The sequence below is a fragment of the Cygnus atratus genome, chromosome 4, assembly GCF_013377495.2.
Source record: "Cygnus atratus isolate AKBS03 ecotype Queensland, Australia chromosome 4, CAtr_DNAZoo_HiC_assembly, whole genome shotgun sequence".
Lineage (NCBI taxonomy): Eukaryota > Metazoa > Chordata > Aves > Anseriformes > Anatidae > Cygnus > Cygnus atratus.
In genome coordinates this window covers 45,156,864-45,170,606 of record NC_066365.1, presented here as the reverse complement: position 1 = coordinate 45,170,606, position 13,743 = coordinate 45,156,864, and the positions used below count along the sequence as shown (strand labels likewise).

At 53.8% G+C, this 13,743-nt stretch overlaps 1 protein-coding gene across 5 annotated transcripts; it reads left to right on the top strand.

The window, feature by feature from the left end:
• The first annotated feature begins 2,353 nt into the window (after positions 1–2,353).
• On the top strand, positions 2,354–13,712 carry TMEM150C (transmembrane protein 150C). 5 transcript variants are annotated; one of them, XM_035547483.2, is made up of 8 exons: positions 2,354–2,768; positions 6,361–6,442; positions 7,458–7,511; positions 7,631–7,663; positions 7,766–7,833; positions 10,402–10,529; positions 12,869–13,046; positions 13,384–13,712. In XM_035547483.2, the coding sequence occupies exons 1-8, from the start codon at positions 2,630–2,632 to the stop codon at positions 13,590–13,592; spliced, it is 891 nt and encodes a 296-aa protein (XP_035403376.1). In that variant the 5' UTR covers positions 2,354–2,629; the 3' UTR covers positions 13,593–13,712. The 5 variants fall into 5 exon arrangements, with proteins under 5 accessions (XP_035403376.1, XP_035403387.1, XP_035403399.1 ...); XM_035547494.2 differs by having other exon boundaries at positions 2,698–2,768; positions 6,358–6,442; XM_035547506.2 differs by lacking the exon at positions 2,354–2,768 and adding an exon at positions 4,079–4,254.
• The last annotated feature ends 31 nt before the right edge of the window (positions 13,713–13,743 follow it).

Below are 13,743 nucleotides of genomic sequence, written 5' to 3'. Positions count from 1 at the left end.
CAGTTGGGCCGTTTGGTAGAATTACACAGCGTGGTGGGAGGCTTCTCCCTGCCGCCCCTTACTGTGCCTACGTACGGATCTGGGAGGCTTCCCACCTGCTTGTTGGAAACACAGCAGCGTGGGGAGCGCTGCTTCCCTCTCTGAGGGCTTGATGGGCTGGTGGAGAGCGGCATAAAGCCTTCAAACTGATGCCAGAGATGGGCTTGGACATGATGTGTGAGTGTAGGAGCAAAGTGGGAAAGAGGCAAATGCCTCACCTTAATGGTTCTTCCATCATGTTGTTTGTGTAGCTTCCTGGCTGGAGAACTGCAGTGAGTGCGCTTCATGGCAGCTTACATACACATCTTCCTGTTGATCTTTATCATGTTTTAGATGTTTTTTTCTTTTGTGCTGCTACTGCTTGGACTTCCCTAAGCTGATTCTTGTCAAGTACGTGCTGTAAGAAGAGTAACTGTTCCTGCAAAGAGACAGGCTGTTTTCAGTCTGACTACCTGAAATTATACCAAGGTAATACGTGTTTTTCTTGGAAGTGTAAGAGTGCAGTGGCAACACCAGTTCCAGTGGGACTCAGGGATCTGAGACTTTGAAACCATTTGCAAGTTAACCGTGATTTTGAAAATAAATAAACAAATAAATAAAAAACTGGAAGTATGCAAAGAAACGTCTTTCAGAAACTGAAAAGGTCCTCTATCAAATGCCTGAAGTGTGAGCTTGTGCTCCTTCAACTCCAGTTTTTCTGCATGGACTCACATGGTGGAGCTGGTCAAAAAATTGCAGTGCTGGGAGGCAGGAGGGATCCTCAAGATCTTCCTTTAATGCGAAGAGGAGCAGGAGCAGAGCCCAGCGATAAAGGAGCCATTTGCTAACTTGCACCCACGTGCCCCAGATCCGTCTGGCTCAGCAGTGCCCAGTCCCGGAGCTGAAGCCAGCTGGTATCCAGAGCTTTTGGGAAGAGGGAGTGCCTTGTCTTGGAGGGCTGGGATCTGGGGATATTTTGCATGTGAGAGGGGGCATTTTGCAGGCAATGGCCCCTCTGGCAAATCTCAGGCACGCCTGTTGCCACCGTGCAGAGGGTGCACATGCTCAGACGGTGTATGTTTAGCAGCGGGGCATTTGGAGAAATGAAGTCTATCAAAATATTTTAAAAGCTGGATGAAGGAACAGATGGCTTTGATGAGAGATGATCTGGCTAATGAAATAAGGTTTATCACTTAAACTGAGAAACAGTTGCTTGGGCGCTGTATTTAGCCCGTGTCGCAGCTCTGAGCGATCCCTGGCCCCTTCCTCCCACCCCCAGTGCTGAGTGGGCGACGTTTCTTGCCAGGCCCCGTGCCAGCTTCGGCACGGAACGGAGCAGGACAGGACGACCAGTTGGTACATCTATTTTCAGAACACATGCGTTTCCCAGGAATGAAAACAAATGCAGAGCAATTCCCTTTTCTTCCTTCCCTCTGTTTACCCCTTTTCCCTGAAGAAACAGCCCACCAAAACCATAGCAAGTTTGCAATGGTTGAGTTGCCCCTGAGAGGACTGCAGTTAGAGGGGTTCCCTTCGCTTCTTGCTGAGCTGCGGGTGATCTGCCAGGACACATTCACCCTGTGTAAGTCCTCTATTTCACTTGAAAAGTATCTCCCCTCTGTCGTGGGAAGAAGGTGGACGTGCAGTTTGGTCCCCATTGGGAGCACTGATGTGGTTGAGTGTGCATAGGAAACGCCCATACACTGTAAGGCATCGGGAGGAGGAAATATTAATTAATGACAGAGCAAAGCTGTAATTTTGAACATTTGTGTGCATTGGAGCTGGTCCCTGTTCCGGGCTGGGCGACTTGCCAGGCACATTCCCAGTTGCCCAGCAGGGAAAACTCAGCGGGGACTGGGGCAGGACAAGTCCTGCAGCAAGTGGATGCCAAACCCCAACCACAGCGGTTTGGGGGGGGTCCCCCTCTGCCTGCCCCCCTCCACAACCCATGTCTGGAGGTGGGGATCGAGTCAGGGAAGGAGAAGGCCATGGAGGCAGGGCCAGGTGAGCTCGCAGAGGGCTCCGGGACCATTTGGCAAGGGAGACAGGCACTGTGCTGCCGAGGGATGCAGCTCAACAGCAGGGCACCCACGTGCCGCACTGCCCCGGTCACGCTGGTGGCTTCGTTGAAGCCGTGAATTTTAATTTCTGAAAGGTCTTCAGCGAGCCTGCCGGCACCAGCGCTCTGAGGGACGCCATCTGCTCCAGAAAGCGCTCCTGTGAACAAAACGTCTCGAACGCTAAGTTTACTGAAAACGAAGCTGCTTTAACAGCCCATCTGCCGCCTTGTTTTCCTTCCAGCTTGGGCTGGCGGCGGAGCTGAAGTGACTCAGGCGGTTTCTGGTAGCTGCCGGGCTTCCCTTTGTGGCGGAGCCGCCGGGCCGGGCGCTGCCACTTGGTGCCGGCTCCACGGGGCAGTTGCAGCCTCGGCCGCTGCACGCTGAGGGTTGTGCAAGGCCAGGCTCCTCCTGCCCGTGTTAGCCAGCCCAGCGCACTTTTATGTCGCAAGGGGGGCCCTCGCTGGGCCCGCTGCTGGTGCTTTCAGCCCCGCGTTTACCCCCGGGGTGCTGGGGCTGCCCGCCTGAGGGGTGCGGGTCTCCAGCCGCGCCTCATGGCGGGGCCCCGCCTGGCCGGGGCGGGGACGGCACCAGCCCGGCCCCCTCCTTCCCTCCCTGCCTCTTTCCCTGCCTCTTTCCCTGCCTCCCTCCCAGCCTCGGCCGGGAACGGAGTCGCCGCCGCCCTCTCCTCAGGTAGGAGCCGCGGCCGGTGGCAGCGCTGAGGGGACGGGGGGTGCCGGGTGTCTGCTCCTCTGCCCACCACGGGCACCGGCGCTCGGCCGGCCCCGAGGCCGCCGCTGGATGGGGTTCGCAGCTCGTGAAATTGACGAGAAACTGCCAGGGCTGCTTCCCATCGCGACGGTGTCGCGACAGAGAGCCGCCGCGGGGCGAGCCGTGCTGGCTGCTGCTGCCTGGCTCGTCGCGTGGGGCGGGCGGGCGCCGCCTTCTCCTCCTGCTTTTGGCTCCGCGGCCGTTCTCCAGAATGCTCTGTGGCCTGGTGTCGGGGCATGCAGGCACGCTGCTGCAGCTTATCATCATCATCATCATCATCATCATCATCATCATCATCATCATCATCATCGCGCCGCTTGCGTACGGGCCCTCGAAACGCACTGGCGTGTGCTAAACTTCGTAAAGCCGTACCGCTCCGCTACCGAGGTGGCCGTGCCTGCCCTTCCTCACACCCACGTCTGTGGGCGAAAGCAACGTGAGGAAGGGCCCCCGGGTGTGCCTGGCAGATGACACGAGGGTGCTCCCCTTAGCGAGCCCTGATGAGCTGAGCCACCACCCGCTGTAACTGACGGGCGTGTGTTAGCGGGATGGGAGCTTAACTGCTTGGGGGGGTGCCATGGGGCAGCGGTAATAAAAGCAGAGCCAAGGGCTGAGCATTGAGACAGGAGAATGGGAGTGGCGGTGGGAGAGGAAGCCTACGCTGAGAGAAATCTCCAGCACATCCTCCGCCAGTGCCAAAGCCTCTGCAGCTGTGCGCCCTGTCCCGCGGCAGGAGTGCGCCTTGGCAGGATTTTTGTGGTGCTGGTGTGAGGCTGTGTGTCAGGAGGGGTGCCCAAAGCACGTTTGTGGTGCCAGCACGAGGCTGTGTGTCAGGAGGAATGCCCAAAGCATGTCTGTTTCAGCCCTGGGAGTCTGTGGCACCACAAGGCATTTTGGTTGCCGGAGGCTTTCCTTCTCTGCAAGCTTCAAAAAACAGAAGACCAATGGGTGTGTGCAATTCCCAGACACCTCCCAAACATGTTTATTTGGGAAAATATGGGACTGCGGAGATGGCTGAAGTGATGGCTCAGATTTGGCAACCCTGGTGCCGGCAGCAAGGCAGAACAGAGCTGTGGAGGGGAAGGTTGGCTTGGCATCATCCCCACGGAGCAACTAACTTTCAAAGAAATGATTTCTACTTTTCCCAGGGAGAATTTAGGGTTATTTTCCCACTGCTCTTGGCGTTTTATTTTGGCTCAGCTGAAAGGGAGGCTGTCGACTGGATTCCTCCTTCTTACCCCTGATGCTGGTGGAGATGCTGGTCTTAGCATGCAAGGGGGTCTCCCCGCCTGGAGACAGGAACGTGAGACACGAGCGGGTTAACCCGAAGGCAGCAGCTGCGAATGGGCTCCGTTGGCCACCAGCACGGAGCTAGGCGGGGTTGGTGCAGGCCAGCCTTCGGAAGGAGGTGAGGTGATGTGTAATTATTTCTGCACCCAGATAACGCAGCGGGGAGCCAATGAGCCATGTCCAGGTGCAGAGTCCTGAGTTTAAACCGTCCTCTGGGCATGCCGGAATGGCTGAACTTCTCCAGGCACGTGTGGGACATGACAATGGAGGGCATTATAAGGTGTCTGGTCCAACCACTGCCTGCGAGCCCTCCCTGGGTGGGTGCAGCAGAGGGTATGTGTGCCCCTGCCTCGACATGGAGCCTGTCTGGAGGGCTTGGATGGCAGCGACGTCCTTCCCCAATCGTGGAGCGCAGCCCCCATCTCTGCGCGCTGCCTCCCTGCCCTGCCCTGAGGGACAAGCCCTGTGCCACCTCCCTCTCCCTGCGACAGACAATGCTGAAGTAGCTCACGAAGGCTGTGATGCCGTGGCAGGGAGGCATGCTGGCATGTGAGGAGCTGTGGTAACCCGTTAATGAAGACAAGTGTTCTTTCTGGTGTTTGCTTTTATTGCGTACGCGAATCCTTTGTACCTTCCCGAGGGGGAAGAGTCATAAGACCTGCTGTCTCTGACCTGAAAGAACTGTGTTACCTTGCTGTAGTCCAACTGCTGCAGTAGAAAGCGGGAGAGCTGCGTTAGCAGCAATTAACTCACAGAATAAATGAGGGCTGTGATGGGAGCTAACATCTGCCTGCCTGCTCCCCTGCGGCCAGGATGGGATCGAGGAGCTCAGCTGCAGCTACGGGGCACCAGCAGTTCAGAACCGTGCTGCCAGGCTGTGGCAGGGACGCTGCCACCTGCCTCAGGATGCCGCTGCATATTTATGGGCTGCAGGAGAAAAAGGCAAGGGCACCGCTCGCAGAACAGCTGCGGCTGCTGCAGCAGGGACCGGGGGGAAACCGCCCTGCCAAGAGCTTTGCGCGTCCTTCACGGAGGGCGAGGAGCAGAGACGAGATGGGTGGGGGAATCCAGCCCACCCGCACAGACGATTCCTTCTGGTCTGCTGCACCGTGACCAGGATCTGTGTGCGCGCTGGGGCTGCCTGCCTTTTATATTGACGTATGTAATGCTTGCGTGGCTTTGTGCTCTCTGTATGCAATTCTTCCTGCTCCCGGGCTGGGGGGAACCAGCTTGCCTGTCATTTACGTGGCTTGTGTTTTCACCTCGCTTGAGGCTGATGGTTTTGTGCGAGGCTCGGGGTGCAGCGAGCCCCCCGGTGCAGTTCTGTGCCCCCACCAGGCGACGCGCGGGGTGCAGGGAAGCCGGCACAGCCGATGTGCTGCTGCCGCTGTAGGGAAAGAAAAGCAGGCGCTGGAGCAGGGAGCCTCGCGTCATTCACTTTCGGTTTGCGTCCCTTGGCAGCGCCGGTGCCTGGAGGAACACTGGCAGAGGACGGCGGAGCGTGAGGAGGTATTGGGCTGGGTGTCAGAGGCGGGTATGTGCAGCACAGCAACACCACGGCGTTCCTGGATTGCATGTGCTGCAGGAACAGCCCTGTCGTCTCAGATCCTCATCCAGTGGGACTTTGCCTGCAGGATGCGTGCTTCCTCCCGGGAGGTGTGCACGGCATCCGTCTGCCCCGCACAGCACCAACACATCAGGACCTGGTCCTGTTTCTTGTGCCTCCTCCCGGCAGCGCTCTGGTGCTGGTGCTTGGGCTTGGCTCCGCTTCTGGCGCTGCCAAACGCTTTGGCTGTGGCCAGGATGGGAGCTGGCCGTGTGCTTTGTGGCAGTGGGGAGAGAGCACGTGCACCTGTCTCCCTCCACGCCGCAGGCCATGCGCAGACAGCATGTGTGGAATGGGTAATGACCCCGGGAAGGAGGCTGCGCTGCCGTCTGCCTCCGGGAAGGAGCAGGCAGCTAGGGCTGCGTGTCTGCCGGAGTGACCTTGTGCAAGCTGCCGAAGGAAAACACCTGGAAAACCACCCCGGTTCCATAGGCGTGTCTGAAAGTCTCCCCGCCACGCTCCAGGCTTAACCTAAGGAGGTTGATGTCAGGGTGCTTCGGCACCTGTGGTGCCTTCAGCTGGGTGCTCTTGCTGCTTTCAACATGGGGAGGGGGGCAAGGGAGCTGGGTGCCTCTGCCCTCTTTCCTTTGTTTTTACTTTGCACTTTGTTTCTAGCAGGTATGGACGCGAAGAAATGCAGCGTGTGGATGTTTTTGCCTCTTGTGTTTACCCTGTTTACGTCAGCTGGATTATGGATAGTGTAAGTTATCTCCTGCTGGTTATTTGAGATAGCAAGTTAGCCCCGGGCAGTCTGAAGTGCTGCTGTGGTGTGGGCTGCGTTTCAGTGGGGAGTTTTTTGGGGTTGCTTTGTCCTCGAGTTACTGGGGGGCAGGAAAGACATGTGGTAGGGGCAGGGGCCAGTCTGTGGAGGAGCACATGTGTTTCCTTGAGGTTTTGTGCTCCCCGAGCCAAGTTCCTGACCTTGCCTTCCTTTTGGCACGTGCTGCTGGGAGCCACCTGAAAAACAAGAGGCACAAACAGAGACGTTCCCCTTCCTCGCCTTTTCAGTAAATGACTCAGCAGAGCTCTGGGAGGAGCGCTCAGGCCCCGCTTTGGGGCGCAGAGTCCAAATGTACAGCGTGCAGCCCCGTACGGACAGCCTTTTCGGCAGCTTCGTGCCGACACCTTGCTTTCTCGCTAGCCCTTCTTAACAAAAGGCACGAGGCATGCGTTTCCCTGAGCTGGGCTCTCCCCGAGCACGCAGGCAGACAAGTGCAGCGTGAATCCGAGAGCAGTGTGTGATCAGCAGTGGTGCTCAGCCCGAGGGGGGCTGTATCGTAGGTGACAGCTTCGGCCACGCATTGGTGGATGTCGTTTTTCAGCAGCAGGAGCAGCTTAAGCTGCTTGTCTGACCCCTCTTGCTGGTAAAACGGCTTTTGTGCGGGGAGCAGAGTGAACCAGATGAATCCAAGGCTTCAGATTAAAAATGAAAACGTTTCCCTGGGTGGTTATTTTTAATCCAGCTCAGTTCAGTGACCCTGATTCTCTACCCGGCCATGCAAAACAGGTGTAGCACAAAGACGGGCACATAGCTGGGCTGGGAAAAGAGTAGAGAGCAAAACCGCCTGCTTAAGCAGAGAGAAAGGTTTGCCTCTGGCAGCTCCTGGTTTTGCCTGACCTAGTGCCAGTGTGCTCTGAGGCACTCACTGGGTAGTTGGAGTGATATTGGGAATAGAAGCCAGAATGAGGTTTTCATCTTCTTTGTTTTTTGACAGGTACTTTATAGCAGTGGAAGATAACAAAATTATTGCGCTAAATGTACCAGAGAGGTAAGAGGTGGCTGTGGGTTTTACTTTCAGTTAGTTGTTTCTACATGATAATTAAACGATAAAAGTTAAATGGGAAAGAAAATCTTGAATCTTGGTTCCTGTGCACTTATGTCTCGTAGGAAGCCTGGTTCCAAAAGACCACCTTATATAAGGTGAGTGCGTGATCTCCTTCCAATTACTGCTCTGATTAACAGTTGTTATTTGTACGCCTTTGCCGCCCTGGAGTTACAACAATATGCTTTGTGTTTTCAAAGTATTGCAGGTGACGCTCCTCCTGCAAGCTGCGTGTTTAGCCAAGTCATGAACATGGCAGCATTTCTAGGTAGGAATCACAAGGAGAATGTTTCTTTCTCTCTCAAAATTGGTTGTAAGAAGTCATTGGAACATAAGTAGTATCCGAGATGTATTGTTCTTGGATAGGCTGATGTGAAATCCTTTAAGCTGTGATTGCTACTGATTAAGCCAGGGTTGTTCTGTCTTCAGCTGTAGAAAGACAGTATGAGGCTGGACGCATTTGAGATTTATTGGTTTCTGATTTATCCTCGTATTTTTAATTATCTCAGCCTTGAATCAATTGTGACTGTTTCTCACTGTGTGTTGGATTTCTGGTATTTGCTGCACGTGTGAGGTAATGGCACGGGAATACTGGGAAGTGCAGAAACTGACTGTGCAAAATATTGCCTGGGCCGGAGTCTCCCCACCCCACCTCTTCCCAAATTCCGTTACTGAAACAATCCAAGTTGACTGGCTTTTTCCAGCAGCAGGTGTAAGAGTGAAACATCACGAATAGAAGGAATACCTGAAATGTACAAACGCTGGCAAAAGATACCTGCATTAGGGTCTTAAAACTGTTTATTACTTACACTTTTACTTATTTTGAAGAAATGATCCCAAACTTAAATGGGCCAAGAAGTCATTATTTTAACTTGGAAGTGCTGTTCTTTAGTAGCACTTGCATTTATCTTTTCCCTAGATGGGACACTTTTTGGTGCTGCCAGTTTTGCTTTTTCCACCGCTGCTTCCTGTGAAAGGCATAATGTTTCCTTCCGGAAACCTGAGAAATTGGGTTGAGTTGAGCTTTGGGATGAATCCAGTCTTGTGCATGTACAAGACGCCTTAACAACCTCAGTCTGATGTAATGAAAATGAGGCTTATATCACGTAAAACCTAGTGAGATGAGTTCAGTCGTGAACCCTGTTATGAACTTGCTTATTTTCAAATATCACTTCAGGGAGGACTGTATGCATCCTTACCATTTGTTTCTGTGCGTGGTTTCATTTCAAGGTCAGACCTTGTTTTCCACATCAAGCCAGGGTCTCAGTTAGGTGGAGGTGGCTGTCTGACACCAGTGAATAGGTGCCTGCCTTCTCCGCCGCCTCCAGGCAAGGGCCTGCCCGTTTCTGCTGGCCACTTTGTTCAGGCAGCCCCTGTGGGTCTGCACCGGGTCCCACCGGTCCGTGGGCTTTATGGAAGGGTAGGACCTGCCTGTGGATCCCTGTGGTCTGGGTCGGTGTGAGGACAGCAGCCGCCTGAGCGCGAGGGCAGGCTTCAGGCCTCTGCGGGTGCTGCGAAGAAGGGCAGGCAAACAGAAGACGTGCAGCTTTTTGGAGCCCAGCTGCACCGTGCGCTTCCGTTGCACAGCTGCAAGAAGAAATGAAAGCAGGTGGTCTTTCTAGACTGCAAATCTGTTGTCACGGCATCTCTGCTTTCTGGACGTAGCCAGGCTGGCTGCAGCAGGTTGGGTTCCTCTGTTGCGCTGGGTGCTTCTGATAGCTGCCTCTGGCTTGTGCCTCTGTTGGCTTGGGTTGTGTCCAAGCCTTTGCTGCTAGAAGCATTGGCTTTACTGGAAAATCAGAATGACATGGTTTTGCAGGTAAAACAGGAAGGTGACTTTCTAATTCCCTTTTGTTATTCCTGTCAGTGTTTTAGGAGAAGCTCGTGCAGTTTCAGGGGGAGTGATACCTGTTTTGTAAGGGACTTGTCCTGTAGATATAACAGAAAAAGCTCCTGCAGGTGAGCCCAAGTAGTCAGAGGGTGTCTGTCCCTGGCAACGATGAACGCCAGAAAACTTACTTCTGTGGGCAGCAAAGCTCTCTTGCATTCAGGCATTCAGAGCCAATGGTGAGACACTAAATTCCAACATCTTGTGCAGCTGGGATAAAGCTGGGTATTTTTCACTTGCAGCGCCCTTATTTTCCTAAACCATGATTTTGGTTTATACTGTATTTTTGTGGATAGCGTAGGTGTAACTTGCAAACACAGACGATTTACAGCAACATGACCTGCATACCGTCTGTTTGATCGTAGCAGTTAGGTGTTTGGCAGCAACCAGCAAATTTCCCTTCTCAACTACCTTGCTTTGCAGCAGTCTACTTTGAATCCCGGATGAAGGCAGATTGCCTGGCTTTCCGTGTTGTTCCGTGCAGTGTTCCCTGGGGAGGGCAGAAATACGCAACGTGAATATCTCCTGGGGTTATATCATATCCCCTGATATATCATGTATCCTATATATCATGTGTCCTGACATATCACAGCGCTTTGGTGAATTGTGAGTTGGAGGGGGCTGCTCTTCCCGTCTTCGCAGAGAATTCGTGCAATATTCTGGGCCATTTTGCTTTGGTCAGCTTGGGTAACGCTTGAAAGATTTCATGATATTCCTGGCACCTACTGCTCATTGCAGGGGAGGACGAGAGATACTGAAACCCGCAGAAATACCGGTGTGGTGCTGGTGGGTTTTCTCGCAGGGCTGGGGTTTGGTGTTTCTCCTCCAGGAGAGCTCAGTGAGCCCTGCCTCTGGGTGTGAGGAGGCTGAAGGCTCTGCGAGCCCCGGCGAGGTAGCTGCTGCAGCACGTTACGCCGAATGACCCACCTTGCCTTCTCTCTTTCTCAGCACTTGTCGTCGCTGTCCTGCGCTTCATTCAGCTGAAGCCGAAGGTGCTGAACCCGTGGCTGAACGTCAGCGGCCTGGTGGCGTTGTGCTTGGCCTCGTTTGGGATGACCTTACTCGGCAACTTTCAGGTCTGTGTCATGAGCTCCTGCAGGCTGAGAGGATTTGCCCGGGTCCTTGAGTTACACATGCCTGGCTGCACCCCAACCCTCCTTGTACCCGCTCTGCCACCTCTGCCTGCCTAAGGGGGCTCCAGCGATGTGTGGAGATGAAGGGACGTGATTTTTCATGTATTTCACGCATGCTTGACCTGCTGAGAGCCGGTGCAGGGAGCCTCCTGAATCTCCTGAGCCCTGGGGTTTGGTGCAGATGGTCGTGGGTAATCGGACTGAGCTGGAAGTTTGCAGCTGCATCTGTGCTAGCAGATGCACAGCTGCCTGTACAGAGCTAGCAGGCAGCTTAATGTCCTTCACCCAAAACTATGTTGGTTAAATCCATCTCCTGCTTGTCCTCAGACTGGCCGCGAGAGGGATGCGGCAGAGAAACGCTGCCTCTCTCCCTGGTGTGACAGGGGCCTGGCTGAGGTCCCTGTAATTCTCCACCCATTCCGCAACACAATCGTTACAAACAATCAAGCTGTCAGCTCCACAGCCTGCTCGGTGGGGTTGCGCATCCACCGTCATCGCCAGGCTGTGTCTGTCAGAGCTGCAGCGAAAATCAAGGCGGTAGAGCCAGTGGGTCGCGTGGGTGTCCCTGTCCTGCTGCTGTCCTGATACCCTGCCTCTTACTGGGATGCAAGTACAGGGCCCCAGCTGCCGGGAACTGGGAATGGTCAGGGTTGCAGAGAATCTCAACTCTCTTTGTAGGAAGGGAGATGGCTTTCCTGCTAATACAGGAAAAAATGCTTGTTCTGTGAGGGGTGAGTAGCTGTTTGGGTTGTGGAGCAATTGCTGGAACGTTGTGTCATCCATAGTTTTCTCTTTTTTGTCCTTGTTTGTTTGTTTTTGAATGAGGTGTGAGCTCACTTGGTTATTCTGGACCTCTTGCTAACTCCACATCCCAAGCCAAAAACTCGTAGGTTTGCTTTTTCATGAGAGATTCCCAGACAGGAACTGCAAGGCCTTTGTAAGAACCACATCTAGGTGTGAGAAGGATGTCTTTATTGTGGGGATTAGGCACAAGGAAGCAGTTTCAACATCTTGTTCCTTTTTTCTCCCCCTCAGAGCAAATGCTCATTCTTGAAAAGTGGATATTTTGAGTCAGTCATGATTATAAATTTTTGGACTAATAATCCACTTCTTGTTAGCTGTATTCTTTCTTCGATCTTGTGCCAAACCATGAAAGCATATGGTAATGAGACTTTAGTCTGTGTTTTTCCCTGCCTGACTGCAGAGCTGAACGTGGCGTTAAATCACATTGCTAGAAAATTACAGATGGGGTGTTTTAGAGGGACATGAAGGCTACAAGTCCCATGCAGTGCAGGCTGCCTTGGGAAAAACAGCTCTATCCTGTTTTTGCATCTACCATCATTGAACCTGCCCTTTCTGGAGGGGAAAAAAAAACAGGGTAGGGAGGAGAGGGGAGGAATCAGTGGAGGCAGGGTGACTGGTTAGTTATTTTGTAGATTGGGGACTGTTTGATGGGAATTGGTTAAATCACAGAATAGGAATCAAGGCTGCAGGGAGGAATTCAGGGCTGATGGTTTCTTTTCTGGAAGAGCCTCAGAGGGAAGAGGGAAAATGTTGGGCCTAAGCCTTATTCATAGTGGGCTTTCTGAATGTGTTTGCATCCTGGAGGGATCTCTTTGCAGACGTGCTCATGGAGCATGGCTGTTCCTCTCTCTTACAGCACTGCACAGTTACTAAGCCCTGTGAGAGATGGCAGCTGAGGGATGGAAAAGCACATGCACTCCAGAGGGGTTGGGCTCCTGTTGCTTCTAGCCCTAACACTCGAGGGTGGATGGGAGAGGGAATGCCCAGGCAGCCTTTTGGTGAGAGAAACTGTCCCAAACAGGAGTGCAACAGAGGTGACAGGGCTCTGGCCGCCCCCTGCACCAGGCAGCGCTGCCCTGTGCAGCTGGCATGGGGGGCCGCAGTTCCCTGCCGCTGCAGGGAGCTGAACAAGAGCCCAGCGTGTTGTCCTTGCCTGCCCTGGCCGTCACGTCAAGTCAGGGAAGTACGCGGTCCTGAGCTTCGCGTAGGTGGGTCTTGTCAGGGGGCTGCAGAGGCGGTCCCCGGGTGACTGGGTTTTCCACTGTGCCTGGTTTTGGGCAGAAGATCTGCTCGACTGTGACAGCTGTCAACTCATCTTGGTTATCTCACACCACCCACCTCTGCCAGAAGTGGTACAGCATCACTGTCTGACACCCCAGTGGTTCTCGCTCTCCTCTGTCTCACCCTGGCAGCAACCCGAGGTAGCTAGCAGATGATTCCTGTTTTGTCCAGGCGATCACTGTTCTGTTTCCTCCTAGCTTTCAAACGATGAGGAGATCCACAACGTGGGTACATCGCTGACCTTTGGCTTTGGGACTCTGGCGTGCTGGATCCAGTCTGCCCTCACCCTCAAGATCAACCTGAAGAACGAGGGACGGAAAGTGGGGATCCCACGGGTCGCCCTGTCAGCCAGCATCACCCTCTGCGTGGTGCTCTGTATCCTTTGGTTCTGCTCTGTGGCAAGCCGGGTATCGTGGTGTCCGACTCCCCTTGCAGCAGGGAATGCTGGTTCTTCTCACATCCACCCTAGGAGCTCAGAGCATCTAGGAACACTGCTGAGATAGTTTTCAAGGCATGAATCTATGATCTGTTTGTTTTGCCACCTCTGTTTTACAGGGATGCACTGCTTGTCTGATGGGCTGGGTCAACTGTCGTCCTGGTGGCTCTGATGGTCAACGTTTTATTATCTTCCTGTTGGCTTTCTCCCATCCTGGCTGGTATCTCTGCTCCCGCAAGCTTTCCCAGGATGTTTTCCTTGACTTACCTCTTCCAGATTTCATCCTGATGGCTCAGGGCATCCACATGCACGCTGCCAGGATCCAGTGGGGCCTGGTGATGTGCTTCCTGTGCTACTTCGGCACGTTTGCGGTGGAGTTCAGGCACTACAGATTCGAGATCGTTTGCTCTGAGTACCAGGAAAACTTTCTGAGCTTTTCTGAAAGCTTGTCGGAAGCCTCTGAGTACCAGACAGATCAGGTGTAGCCTGTCCTCTGGCAGGGGGGGAGGGAGGCAGGCGCGGTCCCATGGTTCGACATGACCTCATTTACACTTGTTTTGATGAGTTTGTTTTCCACGTGCAATCATGATCGTATTGCCAAAGGGCTCTGAGAGTGGCTGTCTCATTAAGAGCCAC